The sequence below is a fragment of the Argopecten irradians genome, chromosome 12 (genome assembly GCF_041381155.1).
Source record: "Argopecten irradians isolate NY chromosome 12, Ai_NY, whole genome shotgun sequence".
In the NCBI taxonomy this organism is placed as follows: domain Eukaryota; kingdom Metazoa; phylum Mollusca; class Bivalvia; order Pectinida; family Pectinidae; genus Argopecten; species Argopecten irradians.
The window spans coordinates 14284428-14304707 of NC_091145.1; the positions used below are offsets into that span (position 1 = coordinate 14284428).

The 20280-nt window shown below is 37.0% G+C and overlaps 2 protein-coding genes across 4 annotated transcripts in view; one reads left to right on the forward strand and one right to left on the reverse strand.

Moving 5' to 3' along the window:
• LOC138304776 (neuroglian-like) overlaps positions 1-20280 on the forward strand; it is a 284534-nt gene that overhangs the window by 6444 nt on the left and 257810 nt on the right. For all 3 annotated transcript variants that reach the window (XM_069245044.1, XM_069245045.1, XM_069245046.1), the window contains exon 2: positions 14092-14159. The gene's annotated coding sequence lies outside the window, so the exon portion shown is untranslated. The remainder of the gene's footprint in view (positions 1-14091; positions 14160-20280) is intronic.
• LOC138304953 (axoneme-associated protein mst101(2)-like) lies at positions 10268-11688 on the reverse strand. Its single transcript, XM_069245371.1, has 2 exons — positions 11235-11688; positions 10268-11133 (listed from the first exon to the last, which is right to left on the reverse strand). Exons 1-2 carry the CDS (start codon positions 11686-11688, stop codon positions 10268-10270), a joined length of 1320 nt encoding a protein of 439 aa, XP_069101472.1.

Sequence of the window (20280 nt, forward strand, 5' to 3'; positions counted from 1 at the left end):
AGTCTTTTCTTGAAACATCTTAACTCATTTTTTGCCTATTGTTTTGAATCTCAAAGGAGACCAAAAAAGGACCAAATTTGGTCACAAACATCCTTGGGGGAGGGGGAACAGAACTTGTATAAGTTTTGGCTCTGACCCCCAGGGGCAGGAGGGGCGGGGCCAAATAGGGGAAATAGAGGTAAATCCTTTAAATCTCTACTAGTCATAGAGTTCTGAATGGAATATAACCAAATTTGGCCACAAACATCCTTTTTGGAAGTGGAACAGAACTAAGTTTTGGCTCTGGTCCCCCGGGGGCAGGAGGGACGGGGCCCAATAGGGGAAATAGAGGTAAATCCCTTAAATCGCTACTAGTCATAGAGTTCTGAATGGTATGTAACCAAATTTGGCCACAAACATCCTTGGGGGAAGGGGAACAGAACTTATATAAACTTTGGCTCTGACCCTCCGGGGGCAGGAGGGGCGAGCCTAATAGGGGATTTAGAGGTAAATATTCAAATTCCTTCAGAAAAGAAACAATGAACCTGTATTCAGAACATTACTTGGCATTACAAACCAGGTGAGCGATGCAGGCCCTCTGGGCCTCTTGTTTATACCTGATGTATGAATTTGACCTTGAAGAAGTCACTGTCCTTTCTATAAGACTTCCATTAGAGATCCATCTCAAATTCATTAAGTTATAACTGAATTATTATAACAAGAGTTGCCAGCTACTGACCCAAGGAAGTTATGATTGAGTGATATAGAAAGTTTTGAGTTAATAAATAACAGATTGTCTGCCTTAGCTTGACACCTACAATTAAATATGACCACTTTAGATCTATCCTCCCTCCTTAATTCCCGGACCCTGTGAGGAAGGCTCTGGGTTCTGTCTCCTGGAGGAAGAACACCTAAGTCTATAAAAGTGATAGCTTTTGCTCTTGCTTAGTGCTCAGCATTAAGGGAGTGGGTTGAATTGTGCATCCCCCCAAAAAAAAACCACCCCAAGACCCCTTGGTTATATTGTGAAAAGTGGTCCATAATTTCCCTTGGTTGTATTGTGAGAAGTGGTCCATGCTTCCTCATGGTGGTATTGTGAGAAGTGGTCCATGCTTTCCCTTGGTTATATTGTGAGAAGTGGTCCATATGCTTTCCCTGTAGTTGTATTGTGAGAAGTGGTCCATGCTTTCCCTGTGGTTGTATTGTGAGAAGTGGTCCATGCTTTCCCTGTGGTTGTATTGTGAGAAGTGGTCCATGCTTTCCCTGTGGTTGTATTGTGAGAAGTGGTCCATACTTTCCCTTGGTTGTATTGTGAGAAGTTGTCCATGCTTCCTTGGTTGTATTGTGAGAAGTGGTCCATGCTTTCCCTTGGTTGTATTGTGAGAAGTGGTCCATGCTTCCTTGGTTATATTGTGAGAAGTGGTCCATTCTTTCCCTTGGTTATATGAAGAGAAGCAGTCCATGTTTTCCCCTGGTGGTATGGTGAGAAACGATCCATGCTTTCCTTGGTTGTATTGTTATTGAAGAACACCTAAGTCTATAAAAGTGATAGCTTTTGCTCTTGCTTAGTGCTCAGCATTAAGGGAGTGGGTTGAATTGTGCATCCCCCCCCCCTAAAAAAAAACAACAACCCCAAGACCCCTTGGTTATATTGTGAGAAGTGGTCCATGCTTTCTTTTGGTTGTATTGTGAGAAGTGGTCCATGCTTTCCCTTGGTTGTATTGTGAGAAGTGGTCCATGCTTCCTCATGGTGGTATTGTGAGAAGTGGTCAATGCTTTCCCTTGGTTGTATTGTGAGAAGTGGTCCATTCTTTCCCTTGGTTGTATTGTGAGAAGTGGTCCATGCTTCCTTGGTTGTATTGTGAGAAGTGGTCCATGCTTCCTCATGGTGGTATTGTGAGAAGTGGTCCATGCTTTCCCTTGGTTATATTTTGAGAAGTGGTCCATGCTTTCCCTTGGTTATATTGTGAGAAGTGGTCCATGCTTTCCCTTGGTTGTATTGTGAGAAGTGGTCCATACTTTCCCTTGGTTATATTGTGAGAAGTGGTCCATGCTTTCCCTGTAGTTGTATTGTTAGAAGTGGTCCATGCTTTCCCTGTGGTTGTATTGTGAGAAGTGGTCCATGCTTTCCCTTGGTTATATTGTGAGAAGTGGTCCATGCTTTCCCTTGGTTATATTGTGAGAAGTGGTCCATGCTTTCCCGTGGTTATATTGTGAGAAGTGGTCCATGTTTTCCCTTGGTTGTATTGTGAGAAGTGGTCCATACTTTCCCTTGGTTATATTGTGAGAAATGGTCCATGCTTTCCCTGTAGTTGAATTGTGAGAAGTGGTCCATGGTTTCCCTGTGGTTATATTGTGAGAAGTGGTCCATGCTTTCCCTGTAGTTGTATTGTGAGAAGTGGTCCATGCTTTCCCTGTGGTTGTATTGTGAGAAGTGGTCCATGCTTTCCCTGTAGTTGTATTGTGAGAAGCAGTCCATACTTTCCCTTGGTTGTATTATGAGAAGTGGTCCATACTTTTCCTTGGTTGTATTGTGAGAAGCGGTCCATGCTTTCCCTTGGTTATATTGTGAGAAGTGGTCCATGCTTTCCCGTGGTTATATTGTGAGAAGTGGTCCATGTTTTCCCTTGGTTGTATTGTGAGAAGTGGTCCATACTTTCCTTGGTTGTATTGTTATTGAAGAACACCTAAGTCTATAAAAGTGATAGCTTTTGCTCTTGCTTAGTGCTCAGCATTAAGGGAGTGGGTTGAATTGTGCACCCCCCCCCAAAAAAAAACAACCAAAAAAACAAACCAAGACTCCTTGGTTATATTGTGAGAAGTGGTCCATGCTTCCTCATGGTGGTATTGTGAGAAGTGGTCAATGCTTTCCCTTGGTTGTATTGTGAGAAGTGGTCCATGCTTCCTCATGGTGGTATTGTGAGAAGTGGTCAATGCTTTCCCTTGGTTGTATTGTGAGAAGTGGTCCATGCTTCCTCTTGGTTGTATTGTGAGAAGTGGTCCATGCTTCCTTGGTTGTATTGTGAGAAGTGGTCCATGCTTCCTCATGGTGGTATTGTGAGAAGTGGTCCATGCTTTCCCTTGGTTATATTTTGAGAAGTGGTCCATGCTTTCCCTTAGTTATATTGTGAGAAGTGGTCCATGCTTTTCCTTGGTTGTATTGTGAGAAGTGGTCAATGCTTTCCCTTGGTTGTATTGTGAGAAGTGGTCCATGCTTTCCCTGTAGTTGTATTGTGAGAAGTGGTCCATGCTTTCCCTGTGGTTGTATTGTGAGAAGTGGTCCATGCTTTCCCTGTGGTTGTATTGTGAGAAGTGGTCCATACTTTCCCTTGGTTGTATTGTGAGAAGTGGTCCATGCTTTCCCTTGGTTGTATTGTGAGAAGTGGTCCATGCTTTCCCTGTAGTTGTATTGTGAGAAGTGGTCCATGCTTTCCCTGTGGTTGTATTGTGAGAAGTGGTCCATGCTTTCCCTGTAGTTGTATTGTGAGAAGTGGTCCATGCTTTCCCTGTGGTTGTATTGTGAGAAGTGGTCCATGCTTTCCCTGTGGTTGTATTGTGAGAAGTGGTCCATGCTTTCCCTTGGTTGTATTATGAGAAGTGGTCCATACTTTTCCTTGGTTGTATTGTGAGAAGCGGTCCATACTTTCCCTTGGTTGTATTATGAGAAGTGGTCCATGCTTCCTTGGTTGTATTGTGAGAAGTGGTCCATACTTTTCCTTGGTTGTATTGTGAGAAGCGGTCCATACTTTCCCTTGGTTGTATTATGAGAAGTGGTCCATGCTTCCTTGGTTGTATTGTGAGAAGTGGTCCATACTTTTCCTTGGTTGTATTGTGAGAAGCGGTCCATACTTTCCCTTGGTTGTATTATGAGAAGTGGTCCATACTTTCCCTTGGTTGTATTATGAGAAGTGGTCCATGCTTTCCCTTGGTTGTATTGTGAGAAGTGGTCCATTCTTTCCCTTGGTTGTATGAAGAGAAGCAGTCCATGTTTTCCCCTGGTGGTATGGTGAGAAACGATCCATGTTTCCTTGATTGTATTGTTAGAAGTGGTCCTTGCTTTCCCTTGGTTGTATTTACTTTCCTGTGCGATGTTTACAGCAAAACTTAGCGAGGTTACTGTTTTTATGAAAGCTGTTTATGGCACCTCCTACTGACTCTGCTCACAAAAAAGATATTTGGATAAGTTGGAACAAATCCTTGTTATAAATAATTCAAAGAAGTGGAAGGAAAAGTACATGTATGTTGGCAGAGATATGGTATTTTGTGTTTGTACCTTAAAAAGATTGTACGAGAATGGGTCACAGTCTTTAACAGAAATTTTACCCAGAGAACAAATTAAACTTGTTTGACATACCTAAAAACTTGATGACATTTTGAATCATTTCCACAGCTTATAAACTGGCTGCATGTGATGTTTTATTGCCTGTAGTACATACTTAATGGAGAAAAGTTGACATTGAAGACTTCATGATGGTATTGCATTCCATTGCCAGTTATAGATAGTAGCCCTCATTAAGAACTCACAGAAAAATTTAATACCAAACTGTTCATAGCAATGTCTTAAATTCAACAGGAAGTGATTGTTTGTGATATTAAAACATCTTTATGAAAAAATAAGTTCTAAAAGAAAGTTCCTGCTTTTATGATACTTCTGTACCTTGTGACCTTTGCCAATATCAAATTGAATAAAAGAAGGACATATTTCCAGTTTTGTGTTGGTACAACAGGCATGAAATTAGGGACCTTGTACGAGTTTATATAGGGTTTATTTTTCTTCATAATTATATACAAATTAATGTGAAATTGTGGAAGATATGCATAGTATAAATTATGGTAAATAAGTATTCGTTACTGAGATGAAATTAATTTTTTCTTTCAATATAACTCTAATATCTACCAACTAAGCTCTATTCGTGCTTTTCTAGCATGGGGATATGTTTTGGGTCATAGATGGTTTAAGAACAATAATTGTATGAGGTAGTTAGTGAAAAAGGCTTCATAAGAAGAGATTTCATTACACACTGAAAAGGAAGTTTTATTATGTTATAAGCACCTTGATCACTAAATTGTATGATCTTTTGGACAGCAATAATTTGCATACTGATAGTCAGAAAACTCACAATTTGTATGGAAACATCAGGGAAGGGATTTGATGTATACATGTACAGTAGACACTTAGACTGGCCACCAGTCTCTAGAATATGAAAAAAACAAATCACTAATTGTCTCTGCTACATGTCTGATTTTATGTTTCAAACTAGGGGGAGATAATCTTGTGACAACCTTTACTGAAAAAAGTTTTATCAATAAATTAGGGTCTGGCGTCCAGTCTAAGTGAACCTATAGACAGAATTCGGTGGGTATGGGAATTAAAAAATTCAGATGGTTTGGGCTGAGAATGCAAGTGTTCGGAATACTGAGACTGCACTTTATAAAAATTGTTTTCCTAGATGTACTAGAAGTTTTTATGTCATAATCCATAACCTCTTTAAAATGATCTAAATTTCATGTGTGGTCATGCCTATGGTACGTTACATATAAATACCAGTATCATGAAGAGGAGAAAACAATTATAAAATTCCATTTGACATTGTATGAGTGTATTGGAGACAGAGTGTCTTTTGTATATGGGGATCAATGTAAAATTTTGTGACATCTAAGAAAGATAATATCCAGTAATTTCGAGAATGGGAACCATATATGTCATATTGTCAAAAGTAATTATCACAAAATCTTTGTAAAATGTGGATAGTGACATTGATCTAGTCAGAGTTATGTTGTAGACTATACCTGTGTACCCATATCAGGTGGGACAAGTAGGAATTGTTATCTAGGAGATCTGAAACAATGGCCTGTTACATATATATTATTTAGAAAAAAAGCCTTGTATTTCAAATTTGTTCAATTTAAAAAAAGAAATAAGGAAGGAAAAAAGAAAAACATATCATGGCTTCTCAAAAATTCCTCAACATGTATGACAATTCAATATCAAATTTATAAGAACAGATGCTGTAAACAGTAAAGAATAGGAAATTTTATGGAAAAGAAAAGCTCAAACGTATTTGCTGCAGTTTTATGTTAATGCTATTGGTAGTAAGAGATGTTTTTCCAGCTATGTCATTAGATTAGACTTAAAATCTCGCAGCCTTCCCAAACATCTCGTCTAATAGTCCATAGTGCTCTTTTATCAAAACAAGCCAAATTCAATTTACTAATATAATTGTTGGAAAGCCTGCATCTGAGACTGATGGCCATGACTGGGAACGTGGAGACGTGTACAGGAATAGGTGGTAGTGGCTAACATCGTGTGACAAAAAGTCATAAAGTAAACTAATTGTATCAGGTCTGACCACTGTTTGGTATACATTAATGGTATATGGTTTGTGTACTCTGGGTCGACTCTTACACAGTGATAGGTTCTGATTAAGCTTCTGTAGGGGTCTAGAATGTTGTTATAGAAGTGACTCAGTAGTAATCTTAGGTGCTGCTGTCTTTGTCTCTATCAAAGAATCTATGTGTCTCAATAGTCTCAACAGTTCAACACTTGTGGTTTAAGTCTCTACAGATGTATGTGTCTAAACATTATTTATAAGACTCCATAGTTGCTGGTGTCTCTTGAGTGTTAAGTGTAAAAAAAAGTATACATGTCTATAGCAGTTAATTAGTGATATTTTAAGGTCATGCATGGGTCTATAACCTTGCAGTAGTGACTTAGTATTAAGATGAGGTGTTGGTACCTTTACTTAACATGTGCGTCTTAAGTTTGTTTTATTACCGTATTGGACCCAATACATGTAAGCGCCCAAGGTGCTTAAAAAAATTGATAAAAATGAAAAGGTGCTAATAAGTCAAAATTATTGCAAATTTATACAGTTTTATGTAATTTTGGTCCTTATTATTGCCTGAGCAATTGAAATTGAGGCCTCAAAAATGGGAAGGGGCACCTATTGGGACATGGTCGCTTATTGGGTGAATACGGTAATTGCATCTCAATTCCCTGTCAACCTGATACTTATGTGATAAAAATTGGTGGTGTCTTTTAAAGGTCTCAGAGTCACTTTAGGTCTCTATCATAGAATGTATGTCTCAACAGTTGGAATACTGGTAGTTTGTAAATCCTTGTATGCATCTGAACTTTACCCATGAGACTCTGTAGTCGGAGGAGTTGCTGATGTCTCTTGGCGTTGATGCTAGTGTCTCTATCAAAAAATCCATGTGTCTCAAGTTCAGTTCTAGTGTTAACCTTATCTTGATGATTTTGTGGCAATATGTTTTGCTGAAGTTTTAATTAGTGTCTAATGGCATTGAGTTAAGTGTCTATATCAAAGAATCCATGTGTCTCATGTTTGATGCTAAGAATGGTTTTATGTTTTGGGGTCATGCATCTCTTGTTTCAAAAGCTACTTATCATATCATATGTTGTCAGATTCGAATCTTTGTAATTTTTCATCTAACGACACATGCTTCAATAAATGTTGTGCTTTCAGCAGAACTTAATTAAGGTGATTGTCAGTTATTTCAATTAAACAGGCTCATCACAATCATGTGCGGACATTATCTAGTCACTTTATTAGTGCATTTTCAATAGCATCAGTGCAGTAAGGTCAAAGGTTAGGATGTGAACCTGAAGTGCTTTATTTTTCTTTAGAGAAGTTATGAAGAATTCATTTACATCCAGTTAAGTTGTTGACAATATAGTTGATTTCATATTAATTAGTAACCTGGGATTTTGTTTCTCTGTGAGATTTATGTTGGAATTTCTTACTAAAGTAATAGATTATGGCCAGATTACGCTAAATGTATCTTAAAAGTATAGAGTTTATGTTAGAAGTGTTGATATACATTTAGGCAACATATAATCATTTAAGCATCCATTTTTCCATTCAGTTTTGCCACAAATAATGATAAAATTCATATAATACATCTTTTTATTGAAATGTGTATTGCATTTAGATATCTATAAACCCAATCATAGCTTTATATAAATGTCTGGAGTGTCCTAAATAAGTAAGGCACGAGTGTATGGTGTAGATAGAAGTGAAATCATGCATGCATATCACACAATGTTTGTGAAGTGTCTTTCTCCTACACTCCAGCTAGGTACAGCTGATGGTACTGACGTGCAGAGAATGACAAGATGTTGAAGTAGTTGTAATTAAATAATCCCTATTTCATTGCTGGCATTCCCTTGCTCCTTGCTTAATTCAATCTAGACACAGCTCCTTTTTGGGTGAAAATTCAATTGGGAGGTCCGACTTGTTGGGAAAGATTCAGTGATAATATGTTGTGCCTGTGGCATTTGATTCTAATTTGATTTGTTAGTCAAGTTGAAGATGTTGGAAACGATTGACTCTAAATTCCACTAAAAGTTACTTGCAGTTTGACCCCTGACCTTCAATTTCACGGAACGCCTGATGAATCATTGAAATCTAATTTTATAAAAAACGAACAAACAAGTGACAAGAGTATCATCTTTTGTAGACAAATCAGTGCACCAATCAGATTTGCTACTTGTCTTGGGTTATGACCTTTGACCTTGACCTTTAAACAAATGTTTCCTTTATTGGATTGCTTTGGCGTTTCATGAGTTTCACTTAAATGTGACCTCTGACTTTTACATCCTTTCCTTTACAGCACTAGAGAGAGACTGGGATTGCTTCTCAGACCCTTTGACCTTCAGACAGATATCACTCACTTGCTGTGTGGTTAAGGTGATAAGAGTGAAAGTGAAAGTAGAAAAGTTACTTCATCAGGTCAGGAACTTCCATTGTAACTGATTCACCCCTACAGACACATTTGAACTCTTCTAATTCAAAGGACGGAACAGTTCATTATGAATTTTCAGGGGTGAATGAGTTAGGCATCCATGGGTTGTTTTTACAGTTTGTAAAATTATCAAGCTGATATACCCTCCGGAGATAGTATTGCTATAAGTTATATTCTTGGATGTTTATGATTTAACCAATAGTGTTTGTTTTAAGCGAGAAAAGTATAATTTACTGAGGCCAGAAAAAGGTTAGGCATATAAGATATTAAAAAATCAACATTTTTGTTTTTAGTTGTCATAATTTTGAAATAAATATTTAAAATCTGAAATAATTAGATCAATGATATATTGATTAATAGCTACAAAAGAAGAAAACACAGATAAACAGAGGAGAAACAGAAATAAAGAATTCCAGACTTTTAGCTGTTACGAGAACTTGATAACAAACTTAAGATAAATGAAGGTAATCCTCCCTTGAACACAGGTTTGAATTTAAGTCTGCTAACTTTTAAGTCTGGAGCATATGGAATCTGAGTTTAGTGTACCACTTGAATTTATGTTAATTTTCTTATTGAACCTTTGCATATGGTACAAATATGAAATAAAATCTCAGTATATATGATGAACATGAATATGATTTCATGCAGTTATATCTATTTTTTTCTGAGGTCGATATCAGTATTTGCTTTGATTTGGACAAACCCTTAGTAATGTCTCAGGATAATTACTTCATACTAACGACTCTGATAATTACCTCGGACACTAATGACCTTCACTGTATAAGGGCATTGTATCTGTAACATTGGACACTCATTAACAGTTATGGCGCCATCTCAGCTTCACCACAGCGAGAATTGCTATAACTTTCCAGTACTCGTAAAACAAATTGTTGACACTCGGGGAAACATATTTCTTACGCCGTTATCATTATGATATTGAATGTAAATGTTTTGACTTGTCAAGAGTCTGCTCAATCTGACTTGATAGGTTACACATTTTTTTGCGGTACTTTGATCCTTATCCTCCTGTTTTTCCCTCTCACAAAAACATTGAGACATATGAGTCTACATATATTTTGTTCTCAGCACCAAATTATTCTCTAGTGCTAACTGTTAACCACCTACCGCGGACCTCTCTAAACATACTGGTCTGCCACTGGGAATACATGAAGAACATTTTTTTTTCAATGATATATGTATTTTTCTGTCTTTGGGAGTGTAACAGAATATAATAGATAATTTATGAGCAATCCTTTCTCTGTGTATGCTGACAGTTTGTATGATTAGTTAATGGGGAGGCTGGGTTTTATTATAATATTATTGATATCCTGTAGATTCAACATGTTTTAGCTCAGACAATTCACCCAACCTGTTTAATAGTGATGGTTGTGCTCTTTCTTCAGATGTCAAATTTTTCTTGCTTGATGGTGATGCTTCCTTGATTGATTGCAACATTTCCCTACTTGATGGTGACATTGTCTTGCTTGATGTTAACATTTCCTTGCTTGATGGTGACATTTCCTTACTTGATGGTGACATTTCCTTGCTTGATGGTGACATTTCCTTGCTTGATGGTGACATTTCCTTGCATGATGGTGACATTTCCTTGTTTGCTTGTGACATTTCCTTGCTTAATGTTGACACTTTCTTGCTTGATGGTGACATTTCTTTGCTTGATGGTGACATTTTCTTGCTTGTTGGTAACATTTCCTTGCTTGATGGTGACATTCCATTGCTTGATGATGATATTTTGTTGCTGATGGTGACTTTTTCTTACTTGATGGTGACATTTCCTTGCATGATAGTGGCATTTCCTTGCATGCTGGTTACATTTCCTTGCTTGAAGGCAACGTTTCCTTGCTTGATGGTGACATTTTCTTGCTTGCTGATGACATTTCCTTGCTTGATGTTGACATTTTCTTGCTTGATGGTGACATTTCATTGCTTGATGATGACATTTCCTTGCTTGCTGGTGACATTTCCTTGCTTGAAGGCAACATTTCCTTGCTTGATGGTGACATTTTCTTGCTTGCTGGTGACATTTCCTTGCTTGATGTTGACATTTTCTTGCTTGATGGTGACATTTCATTGCTTGATGATGATATTTATTACTGATGATGACTTTTCCTTGCTTGATGTTGACATTTCCTTGCTTGATAGTTGAAATTTCCTTGCTTGCTTGTGACATTTCCTTGCTTGATGTTGACATTTTCTTGCTTGGTGGTGACATTTCCTTGCTTGATGGTGACATTTCCTTGCTTGATGGCGACATTTCCTTACTTGATGGTGACATTTCCTTACTTGATGGCGACATTTCCTTACTTGATGGTGACATTTCCTTACTTGATGTTGACATTTTCTTGCTTGATGGTGACATTTCCTTGCTTGCTGGCAACATTTTCTTACTTTATAATGACATTTCCTTGCTTGATGGTGACATTTCATTGCTTGATGATGATATTTTATTGCTGATGGTGACATTTCCTTGCTTGATGTTGACATTTCCTTGGTTGCTGGTAACATTTTCTTGCATGATGTTGACATTTTCTTGCTTGATGGTTGAAATTTCCTAATGGCTGGTGACATTTCCTTGCTTGATGTTGACATTTTCTCGCTTGATGTTGACATTTTCTCGCTTGATGGTTGAAATTTCCTAATTGCTGGTAAAATTTCCTTGCTTGATGTTGACTTTTCTTTCTTGATGGTTGAAATTTCCTTATTGCTGGTGACATTTCCTTGCTCAATTTCGTTATTTTCTTGCTTGGTGGTGACATTTCCTTGCTTGATGGTGACTTTTCCTTGCTTGATTTTGACATTTCCTTGCTTGATTTTGACATTTCCTTGCTTGATTTTGATATTTCCTGGCTTGATTTTGACATTTCCTTGCTTGATGTTGATATGTCCGTGCTTGATTGTATTACAAACTGGTTTAGTTATTGGCATTTTGCCTAATGATTTGCCTTGCAAAAGTTACCAAATCAGGCTTAAATGTTTAAAAAAAAAAATACTTGAATAAACATTTTCTGACTTGATCAAGCTTTCAGACCGTGATATGTTTAGTTGTTGTGACTGCTGAAGCTGAACAATAGGATGTTGTACCTATAGTTGTAATCCTCAGGAATACTGGTGTAATCCCCTATAAATATTCAGGAATACCCTTGGTACCCATTCAACCTGTTGTCTACAGTACAAACGCCTCCTGGGTATATCCCCTGTAAAATGAGTTATCAAATGTGCTATTATACAAAGACAAGGAGGCTGTACTAATCACCCTACCGCCAATAAACGATCAGGAACAGAACACTTTGTAACTGCATGCTTATATCCACCACTAAAACTTATAACCAACATCAAAACATTGAGGTCTTGTCAGAGAGTTTAAATGCCAAAACAATCCAACACCATCACAAACTAGGGTACTGATGTTTGGCTTGTAGCATGCTGGGATAAAGGACAACAAATTGTTAGTTCCCATGGGTAGAGTAAGCTAGAATATTAAAATAAATTCTTATCAATATAATTAAGATGCCTAGAGATCTGAAATTGTGCCTGTAGTATGCTTGGCTGAAGGGTTATCAAGTTTGTTCAAATGAATGATCTTGACCTTCATTCAAGGTCCCATGGGTTAAGAAGCTAAAATATTAAATAATTTCTTGTCAATAACTAAGATGTCTAGATATCTGATATTGGGCCTTAAGTATGCTGAAATGATAAGGGCTACCAAGTTTGTTGAAATGAATGACTTTGACCTTCATTCAAGGTCACATAGGTCAATTAGGCTTAAATCTTTAAACAACATCTTGTCAGTAACTATGAGGGTCATGTATTATGCTGAAAAAGGCTACCAAATTTGTTCACAAGTTTACAACCTTGACCTTCATTCAAGATCACATGGTTAAAATAAGCCCCGTGTCCTCTGGCATACGACAACTATTCACAAAATTGACTTCTTCTTGAAAAACACTCATCTGAATTTGACTAAATTTGGCTGGTAGCATCTATATGGAGAAGGAAATCAGGAATTCTACAAAGTGAAACTGCAAACTTGTATTTAGTTCATTAACCACCACAAAATGTTGTAAAAGGTCTGTTTTGGATGTTTACTATAGGATGTCACAGGCAGACGTATATACTGCTGAAATGTTAATTAATTAGATTGGAGAAGGTTTAACGACCCAAGTGCTGTGTCTTATTTGATGATAACATCTTTTTATCTAAGGATGTTAATTACCACAACAAAGGAATAGTATGTGACGTAGGAAATTGACTTGGGTAGCATTCCTTGGCTGTATGTGATTGGCATGTCTTAGAGGTGCTCTTACATTTCAAATTAAAAAAATAATTCATCTGCATGTCATCGTTGTCACTTCCAGCAACCAATACAAAAGTTTCAGCAGAAGGTTGAGGATGCATGTAAATTGAGTAAATGGTTGTTTTTAGATACGTTTGGTTATTTTTAAACCATCAGTTTTGAAAACATGTTGGAAGCAAATAATTCAGGCAAATGCCCCATAGTAATTAATAAGATAATAAGAAATTGAATGATAACAATGAAATCAATGTTTACTTTTAATAAAAATAATCAGTATAATGAACCATCATGTAGTATGTGTTCCCAGCATTACACGCTGGCCATGTCACAGATTAGACGTGGTGTTGGTGGGGGAGACATGTGACTGATCTATGTCAGTGACATGTTTACATTCTATGTGATCCCAGTGATAACATATAGACACCTAGTTATTGGCATCACAGATTTACTGTTTACCATGTAAAATAGAGCACTGTCTGACATAGTGTCTCAGAACGTCATAGTAAATCTTGTTTTGTCTAATATGGTCAATGTTTTCTCATATATTGACAAACAAGTTCAGGCTCTCTTTCTCTTCAGCTTTTTAGGAACATTTTCTTATTTATATTTTCTTTGTGTCTCATTTGGATAAAGGCAAAAACAATTTTAACCAGTATTAGAATCTTTAGTTCTGGTACTTATATGGTCTTGAAAAATATTACAGTATACTAGTTTACTTGCATCACCCAAATCAAATGTGCAGTACAATTTTGTTAGATTAATGTGTTACCTTGGCAACATAGTCAGATCAATTAATTCTGTTGGATGAGGATGCCACTTTTAAATTGGTTATAAGGTAAAGACTGTTGATGACACTTGATGTTATCTGAATCACCAGTAGAGGATGTACAGAGGTCAAAGGTCAATTTCAGACATAAATAGAGTTAAATAATTGTTGAGGCTGTATGCAGTTTTGCTAGGAAAATAGATAATAGTTTAGATAGTTTCACTTTTCTTTTCACTTATCTATTTGAACTTCTGGTTTTGTTTTTCAGAAACTGAGGATACAGAAAGAGTGACCAGATTAATTAGCGTTGGTATCTGGATTATCTGTGGATTATCTGTAAGTTATAAATGTATATTGTTCCACTGTTGGTGTTGGACATGCTTGGATGATCTAGGATGATGTTATCAGAGTATAAACATCTATCAATGTCCACTTTTGTGAAGCTCCCTTCTACAGACTGGAGAAAGCCTCCGTGTACTGATAAACAGATAGCTCCCTAGGGATTCAGGGTCTAGGGTGGAACATTTTATCTACTCTAATAAAATGATGGGACCCGAGGGATTCAGTTTAACAGATATATTAATGATGTGATTATTAGACTATTGTTTTGTAGTAGCAATGGTGGATTGATTTTCTCATTACTTTGTATGTGCTATTGACTATCAATCAAAAATATTTTTTCTCGGTTAAACACGTATTCTTCTATCAAAAGATCTAATTCACTTTCATGCAGCTTAAGTCAGTAAACCCTGAAGTTTCATAATGAAGTGTCCCATTCTTTGAATCGGAATGATCTGTCTGTTGTACAGGTGAATGAATTTATAGGCTGCATTTTTACAGTCACTACAAATCAGAAAAAAAAATCATAAAAAATATCATACATACTGATTTTGTGGAAGCAATATTTTCTATCCGCAACGATTTGTTATCTTTTTGAAATAATTTATTGCTCAATGTTTGATAATTTTGGAGAACAGCTAGCATCAGCATCACATTGCTTCTATATTGTCAATATTGAAATTTTCAGATTGAATGTATATTTTATTTTATGATGTACATTATTACACCATTTTACAATGAACCTCCGAGGACCAAGGAAATCACTTAGCATAGTTATAAGCATGTTCCGTTATAAACATATTACAAACATCTTATAAGAACATTGATTGAGAATGAAAATTACTGCATTGTAATATTAACCATGAATTTGTAGAATGAATTTTGAAACTGACGTTGTACAGTTTCTTCCCCTCATCCTCATCCAAGCATCTCATTCATCAATGACCCATGACACCCTGACACAACCTGACTGACAAAAATGTGTGTGTCAAAGCTTTGTCATGGTTTATTTTTGATATGTCAACCTCGTGATAGGTCATGCATGTGAGGTACTTTTGGATATTTATTTTACTCTCCAGCCTCCTGGCTTCATTGCAGAGAATCCCTCTCATCCATCATGATAACTAGCATGAATGAGGGGGGGTTGTCTTAAATGAAGAAGGCTGGACAGTTATATTATCACTTGTCACTCAACAAGGTAGGGGGACAAATGTATAGCTGTGGAAGTATGGATATGCTTTGAAAACCTCCACAGAAACAAAAGTTGTAGTGGAAGGAGAAAGAGCATAGATGTACGAAGGGTACAGGTGCTTGTTCTCCCAACAACTTGGTCATATAGGTCTGTACAGTGTTAATGATGTATGACAGTTGACATCTGTGAACAGATTGCTCAATGAATGCAAGCATTGTACCCAATGAGGGCCATGTCAACAGAAAATGTGTGTATTCTGAAGAATTTGATGAAAGATTTTAATGAATATTAACAGGCAATGTTCTGTACTTTTTTGACATATTCAACTTGACTATTGCTGCAAATATTATAACTGGAGGGAGATTCAACTGCATAGCACAAAATGTATTGAAACTTTTGTCTTATTCTTCAGCGTTCTGAGATTCTGGGTCTGTTTTGGCCCTCCCCCCCTCCTGTCTATACCTTATAAATGTAATTATGTGTGTTCTTTGACAATTTTGAAAAGACATTCTATGGGAGGTGGTACATGTAATGACCATGTATTACAAATAGTTGGAATGTCAAGGTAGAGTTCCATGGTCTTGGCTTTGGCTTCCTCAAAATGCACTGTGTTTGTGTGTTTGTGAATAATTTTAGCAGAAGGGTGTAATCTTAAGGCTTCTAATGTAAATACTGCCAATCAATAATCATATCATTACTCAACCCATGTGAAAAATGAACTATTTATTTTTACAAATCTCAGTATATCATATCTATAGTAATATTGCCAGGAAATCAACACTATATGGAAGGGCTATACTCAACAATGAGGTTTTGGTGTGGGCCATTACATTACCATGTCCGGTTAGATTAATGATCAGGTGTTGATCATCTGAACATGGAAAAAACCTATAAACAGACAAAAATGTCCGACAGATAAACAAAGATGGTGGTCCAGGTAGACTGGGATAGACAGATCTTACATAAACATGTTACCAGATAGCTATCTGGCGTTCCATTGTAGCTGAGATAGATGTAAGATATAGCTGATGGTTAGCAGACACATTATAGCCTTGTGTCTGTGATTGTTTATCTAAGCTCCCCCTGGATTCTTCCCTCCCTCTTCCTCACTCCTTCCCCCACCAACCCTCTCCCAGTTGTTAGAGCCACCAAATAGCTCCTACATTCCACACCTGTTCATTTCTGCTTGAATTGTTCCTTTGATCAACTATTGTCATCCCTTACTGATGTAACAGGAGAGGAGAAAATGTAGCGGTCTGGCCAGACCAGGATTCGAACCCGAGACCCTCCGAACACTAGCCGAGTGCTCTACTGACTGAGCTACTTGCATGGTCACTGATGATCGATCCGTTCCAATCCCTCTACACTGATATTAATATTATTTGTCCCCGTTCACTTTCATCCTTATACTTTGTCCTTTCCAGCTTTTGTCTTTCTTGTCTGTCCATGTACAATTTTCACATTCTTCTTTATTTCTACTTGTTTATCCACCCCCTTTATCTTGATCTATTCCATTCCATCTCACATCTTCATCCCTACTCCTTTCTATCCCTCCACTTTACTCTTTTTTATCCATGTATGCTTTATTCTTTATATATCCTCTATATTTCTGCTCCATTTTGTCTTTCATCTTTAATTTTCTTTCAATTCTTCTTCTGTATCTTAGTTCCTGCAATCCCTTCTGTTCATCACTTTGTCCCTGTATCCCCAATTCTGTTTTTCTATCCATCTCTACTCCTTTTTCTTCCTATTTATTTTCTTCCTATTTAAACCATCTGTTCATCCAACATATGGCGTCTCTTTTATGCCCATCCGATATCTATCCCTGCTCTTTCTATCCATCTGCATGTTATCTCTATCCCTTATATCCCTTTATTTGTTCCTGCTCTCTCCTCTCCTCTCACTTTATTCCTGTTACCTTTTTATCCTCATCTTTATCCCTGCTTTGTTCCATTCTTTCCCTTTGCACCCTTCCATCCCTCCTTCTTTTGCTCTCCTGCTAGAGCCCCTGATACCCTATAGATACACCTGGTGTAAGACATTTGATGATAGCTCACAAGATAAAGCATTTGAATAGGCACATTACCCCAGCAGGCAGATTGCACTGAGTCTGATAAAGCAATAGATTTATTTGCAATAAGAAATATTTGAATTAATCACTGTCTGTATTACTACCTATACATAAGCAACTGTCATTAAAGCCCATGTAAATGTCTGAACAACATGGTGATTTTCTGAGTAGCGATGATAACTATCTCAGTGGGGATATGGAGTTAGCTGTTTGATCAGCTAAATAGATGTATTTGTAAAATGATAATAATTGACTTGTCGTTTATTCTGGATAAGTTGGTATTTGTTAAGAAATCACCTATAGCTACACATTTTATCCATTATCTTACCTCTCCTTTCAATAAATCCCACGTTTTTTCCGCCTCCCTGACAGTATTTCTTTCCTGGTATAACACCCATTTCCTGCCCAGTATCCCCATCCCCACTACTCTCCCCATCCTCACTCCCACACCTTCTTCCCCTATTTCCCCTTGGTCATTCTAAATCTATAGTAATGTCTTATTTCATCCTCACCCATCTAAACCTCCACAACCCTATTTCCACCCATGCTCCTTCTGTCTTGTAACCACACCTAATTCCATCACCATATAAACAATATCCCACATTGTCTGGGCCATATAATCATCCCTTCTGCCTTAATTTTCACTTCCACATTGACCCCTCACCCGATTTCTATAAACCCCCCTCCCTCATTACTATTAACTCCCTCCCCCCATTTCTACTACCCCCTCCCACACCTCTCCTACCCCCAATCACACTTGCATAATCTGGCCATTGGGTGAGGCAGGTAGTTTAGATACTGAAGGTCTCCCCATCCACAGCTGGAGTTCAAACCCATGACCCAACCTTCACAGCAGAGACTGCCAATTTGTGATATCAACACATATTTGAGAATCCATTATCTCTGTTATCATGTATCTAAATTTGAATTTAGCTATTTTGATTTTCCACGTCTTATCTAAAAAATAAGCCTGCTTTCACACTATTTAAGTCTTAATCATAGAAATCATCATCTAATTCTCATCTGTTAGGTGCCACGTAGTTTTCACCACTGAAAGCATGTAAAGCAAAACGGCAGACCAGGCTGCCTAAACAAATGCATTGCTGAAGTGCTTCATAAACACAGCACATGAAATTGAATCTTTTGCATGAATGGTTGTGAATTAAAATCTTCTATGCCTCAATCTTCTTACGCCTAATGATCGAGTTGGAGAAAATCTTATTCCAATTTATTGAAATAGCGATGCAAGTGAATGGTAGCTAAATACACTTCACTCGATATTTTCATTAGCGGTTTTGTTCCGTTTTGAGCTAATTATATACGATCATCAGTATTATATCTAGGGTAAAAATAGGATTTTGATTAAAGTCGTTATTGACGTTGTTGGTTTTGTAGTTTTTTGGTGGATTATGTGGAAGGTATCTGCCATCACTATCAATTATCAAATATGCTGCAAGCGAAAGTCTCCATTAATTTGTAATTACACATGCACTTTCCATCATGTAAAATATTTTAACGAAATTGGTAGATATGGCCAAAAAAAAAAAAAAATAATCGTGGCTTATATGTTTGTGTCCATTATGATTCCATGTATTCGATTTAACATACATATGTATATACACTGGATAAAAAAGTCAATTTTGGTACACCAATTGGTTTTAATTGGAGAAGTTTTTATAGATTTATATTTGCCATTTAACTTCCTGTATTAGTCAATATAAATTGACTTTTTGCAGACTAGCAATTGGCGGAAAACGGCTCGGAATCAAATGGACATGAAGCTTTATAGGCGGCACGAACATCTCTCGATTATTGATTGGGGCAAGAGAAAACGGAACATTGATGTTAAAGGCAATTGAAAACACGTCAGTTGAGAAGAAAATCCATCTATATACAAGTATTGGGCAAATTCAAGTATCATTTCAAATCCTTAATACATCTCGAAGGTTGATGAGAAAAATATTAATGGGGGAGAATCTGTCTGGCATGAATCTGTAAGCTTGCTTCCTTCTCTCCTAAAATGGCTTCAACAGATTTTAATGAACTCATGAAAGATTTAGTTTCAGAAAAAATAGGTAATGCTAAAAACTACATGGATGAAATTACGCTGGAAATTGTCATTTAACTATGAGGATATTTTTTGAAAGACGAAAGGAGAAAAGTGATGTTAAGCTAACCATACGGTAAGCAATCAACCAGAAGTGGCCGGGCCAAGTATTGCACTGTTTGTTGTCTCATACAGTCAATTCTATGTAACGAGGTATATTTTCCATGTTAATTAAGCTAGAAATGAAGTCTAGGGATGACGGAGGTCGACATTTAATTAATTTGTCCTCACTAAGGTCGACCTCCATAGACAAGACGGCTTAGCATGCTATCTCCGTGCTTGCTATGATATTGGACCACTTTAATGGTGAGATCATGGTGAAGTCATGTATAGATAGAGGTCTGTAGATATAGCAGAGTATTACACAACACTCATCGAAACATCAGGATAGTATCACAAGCAGTATCATGTCAATGACAAAAGATTATTAAGACACTGTCATTTAAAATGTATAGATATCAAATAATTGTCTTCTGTATTCTTCAATATTACAATTAACTATACCAGAAATGGTACTGAGAAGTTTTAGAAGCTGAGGTACTGCCACATGCATGAATTTCAAGTTTTAAACATATGCCAGTATTGGACATAATGTTACCAGGCATTGACCGATTCTGCTGATCAAAAGTAATTGCTCAGTTTTTTTCTTTGGTCACTCAGTACCTGGTACTCGGACTTTCCTGGATTGAAACTTTGCACATGTATGAAATATCCTGAAAAAAAAGATATATAATAAAGATGTACCAAA